Source organism: Quercus suber, unplaced genomic scaffold, assembly GCF_002906115.3.
Source record: "Quercus suber isolate HL8 unplaced genomic scaffold, Cork oak 2.0 scaffold_586, whole genome shotgun sequence".
Lineage (NCBI taxonomy): Eukaryota > Viridiplantae > Streptophyta > Magnoliopsida > Fagales > Fagaceae > Quercus > Quercus suber.
In genome coordinates this window covers 111,144-117,188 of record NW_027070031.1, presented here as the reverse complement: position 1 = coordinate 117,188, position 6,045 = coordinate 111,144, and the positions used below count along the sequence as shown (strand labels likewise).

The 6,045-nt window shown below is 33.6% G+C and overlaps 1 protein-coding gene across 1 annotated transcript; it reads right to left on the bottom strand.

Annotated features, from left to right (window-relative positions):
• Window positions 1-1,056: 1,056 nt before the first annotated feature.
• LOC112025926 (2-alkenal reductase (NADP(+)-dependent)) lies at window positions 1,057-5,130 on the bottom strand. Its single transcript, XM_024058605.2, has 5 exons — window positions 4,683-5,130; window positions 3,761-3,938; window positions 2,890-3,056; window positions 2,078-2,160; window positions 1,057-1,736 (listed from the first exon to the last, which is right to left on the bottom strand). Exons 1-5 carry the CDS (start codon window positions 4,929-4,931, stop codon window positions 1,358-1,360), a joined length of 1,056 nt encoding a protein of 351 aa, XP_023914373.1. The 5' UTR covers window positions 4,932-5,130; the 3' UTR covers window positions 1,057-1,357.
• Between the last annotated feature and the right edge of the window lie 915 nt (window positions 5,131-6,045).

The following is a 6,045-nucleotide window of genomic DNA, read 5'->3' as shown; positions in this document are numbered from 1 at the left end:
GCGCGAGTGTTGGTAGAGAAAGGGGTGGGGCGCTTAGAACTGGTCATGTCTGTAGTGTACAACGTGTTGAAATGGTTGGAGATTAAAGCTTTTATGTCTAAAGGCGAATGCGTCCAATTTTCAACCGTGTCTCTCAGGCACCAGATTTTGTTGTGGTGACGACTGCAGATGGTTTGGAGGTGGAAGAAGTTAGTGTTTCAGTCGCCTAACAGAGTCCACTCTATTCAAGACTTTAGAGCTCAAAATTCCTCCTCAAGGGTAAGGATTTGATGGTACTCAGCTTGAAGCTTAGCCTCAAGGTTTCTGAAGAAGGAATTGTGGTTATTGCATAGGGATTTTTGGACACCATTGAGCCAAGCAAGGATTCACTTTTCAAAAAAGTAAGACAATTCGCTCTCATTATATCCATAAGATGCTCTCCATATGAAACCTGTTGGATTATCTTACTAGTGGTAGATATGCGTGTGGAAATTTAGCACTTAACGACTATTAGCAAAGCGCTCTTGTAAGTAATCATACTTTTTCATCAGTCATGTATGTATGAGATTTGTTATCTTGGCTGTTGGTGGCTTCCTTATGTTTAGATTTGTAATCCAGCCAGTTGTAGGCAATGATTAGTTATTCAAACTTGATTCATTAACATTTTGTAAGATTTTGAACGAGTATTTTATTAAAAAATCTTAAAGAGTTGAGAATTTCTAGCCGAGTTTAGTTGTAGGTTGTTTAAGTGTTTTTGAAAAAAAAAATTCAGGATAGTTAGTAGGGGGAACACCTAATTGTTGAGTAGATCTTGAGTAGAATGGTTTAATAACCCTACATATATTAGCATGACACTCATATTACAGCCACAATTACTGATTTGCAATTGTAGTCAACACTCTTCAGTGACAAAAGAAACACGTGATTGAGATTGAATAGAAAAGTACCTATAAAATGCAAAAGAATTGTTGCATGAGCTTAGTATGTTGAAGTGAGTTTGTGCTTGTAACATCAATATGATCTGCTATTTATGAAATTCATGACATCAATGACATTACATCTACGTATTAAACTAAATTCCCCAAGACCTGAACACGCCCACATCAATAAGATCTGCTATTTATAAAATTCATGACATCAATGACATTACATCTACTTACTAAACTCAATTCCTTATGAACACCAAGCCCTGAACACATCCACATCAATAAGATCTGCTATTTATGAAATTCTTGACATTAATTACATTACATCTGCTTATTGACTCAATTCTTTATGAACACCGAGACCTGAACACGCCCACCAAAGGTATAGATGCATAAGGTTCATTTGCAGTAGGAATCTCCCTGGGACCAAAAGCTTTTGGTCATGAAGTCAATCATTCTTTAGAAACTAAAACTACCTGTTTACCAACATTGCTGCCAGAAAATAGCCCAACAAATGCTGATGGGCCAAGCTCAAGGCCTTCAACTATGTCTTCCACATACACAATCTTCCCTTCAACAATGTGAGGTAGAACCAAGTCCAGAAACTTGGGGAAGAGGTGATAGTAATCAGAAACCACAAATCCTTTTATTTGAACCTGTTTTATAAGCAGGTGCATTAAATTGTGCACACCTTCTGGCTTGTCGAGGTTGTACTGTGAGATCATGCCACAAACAGCAATGCGGCCATGGGGCCTCATGTTGAGTAGCACCGCATCAAGCATCTTTCCCCCAACATTGTCAAAGTAAATATCAATACCTTCAGGAAAGTACCTGATAAAACAATACAGCATTCACACTAAATTAAGAGCAGCAAATTGATATAGAAGTCCAAAAGACTCTTGGTTTCCCAGGTAAACAGAGTAAAACTTAGCTGCTACCTTATTGTTTACCCATCTTTTCAGTTTCTAATGAAGGCATGAAGTAGACAAATTAATCCACAATATAACCATGTATTTTTTTCCTGTAAAGTTTTTGAGGCATAAAATATATATGAAGGGATGTCCTCTTTCTTGAGAACAAGGATGTCCAATGTTTACTTCAATATCAAACGAGTGACCCTGTCAGAGACTGAAAAATTTTATATTCTAATCAGAACATATGTTACTACTAACCTTTTCAAAGCTGCATCCAAGTCAGGCTCTTCTTTATAGTTGAAAGCCTCATCAAAGTTCAATTTGTTCTTCAGCAAATCGACCTAGTTGAAGGGAGGGAAAAAAATAAATAAAATAAAAAAGAGAGAGAGAGAGAGAAGACAAATTCTGGTTAGTGAGGTTCCCAATCTGGTCAGGCACATCAACTCCTATATAAGATTTAAAATAGCCAAAGTGTGCAAGGTTGATCAATATCTATTGTGATTTGTGAAAATGGACAACGGTTGCATATATAGACATGAACATTTTTTCTTTGGCAGGACAAGTAGACGCATGGAAGGACAAGTATGTTGGTACTGCTAAACATATATATTTAAACTTGTTATAGAGTCTGTTTGTATGCATTTGAACCATTAATTGGAAAAAAAAAATTCAAATTAACAACCATATATACGCACCATAAAAAATTCATAACAATCAATCGTTCTGTGCTAATCTTTGGTAAAGAAATAGAATTTATACACTTCAAGTGAGTGTTAGAAATGACATAAAAAAAGTGTCCTGTCTACTCTTATGAATCATGCAAAATTTTCTTGTTCCTTCTATTTTTTTCCCTATGTACATGGCAAATTGGGTGAAAATATTTGAGTTATACTGCAATTGTTCACTAGTTTTTGTACGCTTACATATGTAGTAAGATGGATGCAATATATCAACAATAGAAATGCTTTCGATCAAATGTAGACATGGTATAAACAGAATGAAATATATATATATATATATGTATATATTAATTGAATTGAAACATCGAGCACTCGTATTCGGCAAGCCACCTTTTCTTTGCTACCAGCACTTCCAACAACATAGCAACCTAATAGCTTTGCAAGCTGTCCAACAAGCTGACCAACTGCCCCAGAAGCTGTTGAAATGAAGACATGGTCTCCTTTCTTAGGAGAGCAAATCTCGTAAAAGCCAGTATAAGCAGTTATACCAGGCATACCTACACATAATGAATACCTTAAAATTAGGATTTGGCACCAAGCAAGGCATAACATAACATGTTAATGAAACCTAGCTAAAATACTAGCAATATGTGACCTTAAACGATAATAATTACTATGAGATGGCCTTAATCTCCATATATAATTTCAGTTAAGTGAGTTATTACTGTCAGTTTAAAGAATTTGTTCCAGTTGCAACTTAGTTCTACAATCAGGATCACCGTAAGAATCAATAGTAAATAAGTTTTATTTTGTCTGAACAACTAATCACTTCATTAAAATGTATATAGAGGCACTCAGGACTGGGAATTTTTGTATTCTTGATTTATTCTGAGACACAGAATTTGAAAGCCATCTAGGGTAGCCAACTTCAAATAATTAGTTTTACTAGATTATCTTATAAAGGTAGATCAAATGGGAAAAAAAGTGTGAATCAATAGTAGCATATAGCATCCGTTTACTAATAATCGGATTCATCTTGACCACAAAGTTAACAAGAACAATCATGAATATGATGTCTTAATGGAAAATGGAATCCAACATCAAGAAAATCCGTTCTGTTCTGTTGGATCACATATCACCATAACAGTAATAATTTAGGTGAACTTAACACACAACGATTTACCTCATACACTTAATTAATTTCCTAGAATTGTGAATTTCATCTCTCAAGTATATCAAAAGGGGAAGAAAATCAGCTTACCAAGAATGCCGGTATAGTAGGACAGCGGCACATTAGTGTGTTGGATTTTAAACATTTTCTGAAAATCCGTAATCAAACTATATTCTTCCCATTTAGTTATTCCCCAAACTAAGTCACCTTTCTTGAAATTTGGATGCTCAGAATCCAAAACTTTAGCCACGCCATATCCAACAAGGGGCTGCATGATTCAAGTTTCAACGTCAAGGTCATTATTAAAGTACACAATTGAAACAAGATCAATCTGAAACCCCTTCATTGATTAATAGTAGATCTAAATTTAAGTTTCTAGTTGAATAAAAGATCTATGATAAACAACTCTAGCATTATATTTATTCAACTTAAATAATAATTTTAGAAATCGACTATGACTTGCAACCAATTACAACAAATTGGATCAAATGCAGGTTGACAATTTTAGGACACGAATTTACATCATAACTTTATCTCTATGTATTATGAATTAAATGGTATTTTTTTTGCATTTGATTGAGACAAGGCTCTTGACACAATTTAGAAGAATTATATTCATGTCAAACCTAGAATAACACTTTTTGAATATTATGACACTCAATGCCATAACATGTTTTCCCCGTTAGAAACAAAGACCCATTTGGTTCAAATTATTCCAAACATAATTCTCGCAATTAATAACTATCTCATCCATAAAGTAAACAATTTTTTTTTTTTTTTTACATTTTAAAATAATATATAGAATATAAGCTATGATGCTTACACTAAATAACATTTCATTGACATGAAATTTGAGTCACCTGCAACGTTCATGATTCAAATTTATTCTCTCCAACTATCAAATTAAAAAATTAAAAAAAAAAATATATATATATATATAGGAAGAAAAGTTACATTTTCATAATTTGTATGCTACTACTACTGCCACCCAAACAAACAAGAGTTGACTTACCGTAACTGGAGGCTTCGAGTCGGTGTTAGTGGCACCGTCATTCTTCATATTGTTAAGGTGAAGCATGTAGGGATCGCAGGACAAGTAGAGGTTCTTCACCAATATCCCATTGGTACCTTCTGGGACTTTCAACCTTATGGTACCATTAGTCCTCACGTACATGTCTGATTCTTTTGGAGAACCGGTCACATAGTTCTTTAAGATCACTTGCTTGTTGCTCACTTGCTCATTTTCACCACCACTTACCATTTTTTTTTTCTTACAAAGCTCTGACTAATCTCTCTGTGGCGCGGGTAGTAAGTACTATATGATTCGGGTTTTTTGCAGGTCTATTGTTAGAGATCAATCGTATATTTCCGGATGCACTGATGTTAATACTACTATCTTTGAGTATTAATAGTAATAGATAAAGACTACCGTGAAATCAAATGTGGTTGGTTTAAGGAATTTTGCAACATTTAATGGTATTTGGGGTTGTTTTATAGCGTGGGAAAATTGTTGTGATGTGATCAGCCTATGCGTCAGGATTTCGTGTTGGAAATCTTAGTGAGGTTAGCGAATACGTCACATAGAGATAGTACTGTTACTCCAAGCAGGCTTTATCAGCGTTATGTTCACATTTGCATAGACTTTGGTCAAAAAGAAAAAATGTTAAGATAAACTATAGTTTATAGTGGAGGAAAAGTGGCAGTCCATACTCTATTACTTACAACTGATCATATACAGTTATAGTAAAAATTATATAAATAGTTGAAATCCTATTATTGTTCGGTCAAAAAATAATTATAATTTTTACGATGTCAATCTCTTTGACTTTGGTCAAAGAATAGCCATAAATTGAGTATTATTTTTTTCTTTTAAAGATTGTTTTAAGTTATGGCGTTCACTTGCACCGATCAATTTTTGTTGTATACATTAATTAAACTTCAGATCTCTTATTCAACCATAAAAAACATTACCAGTTAAACTAACTGAAACCTACTAATTGAGTACCTACTAATTTGTAAGAATATAGATTTTTCAAAACTACTGACAACGTTTATTGGTATTTATATGCTTAAATTTAAATGGCTTGGTGGGAAGGTGTTGATCAAACTCGTCTTCTTATTACTCCTGGTAATTTTAGCTCCTTCCTTCACCACTGGATTCCGTGGCCTTTTATTTCTTTTACTCATTGTTCTAAATATTATTCAAAAGTAAATATAAAAATTTTTATGAACTAATCATTTTAGTATATCATTAACAAAAAGTCAACTACAAGTATAAACAAAAATAAAATGTAAATTATTAAATGTTTAGTATAAGATATGAAAAACTTTTTATAATAGCGTTATTATGCTAATTCAAGACCTTCACAAAATTT

What these genes read in the sequence shown, in the direction of transcription:
- LOC112025926 (XM_024058605.2), bottom strand. Translation starts at nt 4,931, where the DNA reads ATGGTAAGTGGTGGTGAAAATGAGCAAGTGAGCAACAAGCAAGTGATC. An exon ending in GTGCTGGTAGCAAAGAAAAG is followed by an intron (nt 2,161 to 2,889) that starts GTGGCTTGCCGA and finishes CCCTTCAACTAG; the next exon opens with GTCGATTTGCTGAAGAACAA. An exon ending in TTGGATGCAGCTTTGAAAAG is followed by an intron (nt 1,737 to 2,077) that starts GTTAGTAGTAAC and finishes TTGTTTTATCAG; the next exon opens with GTACTTTCCTGAAGGTATTG.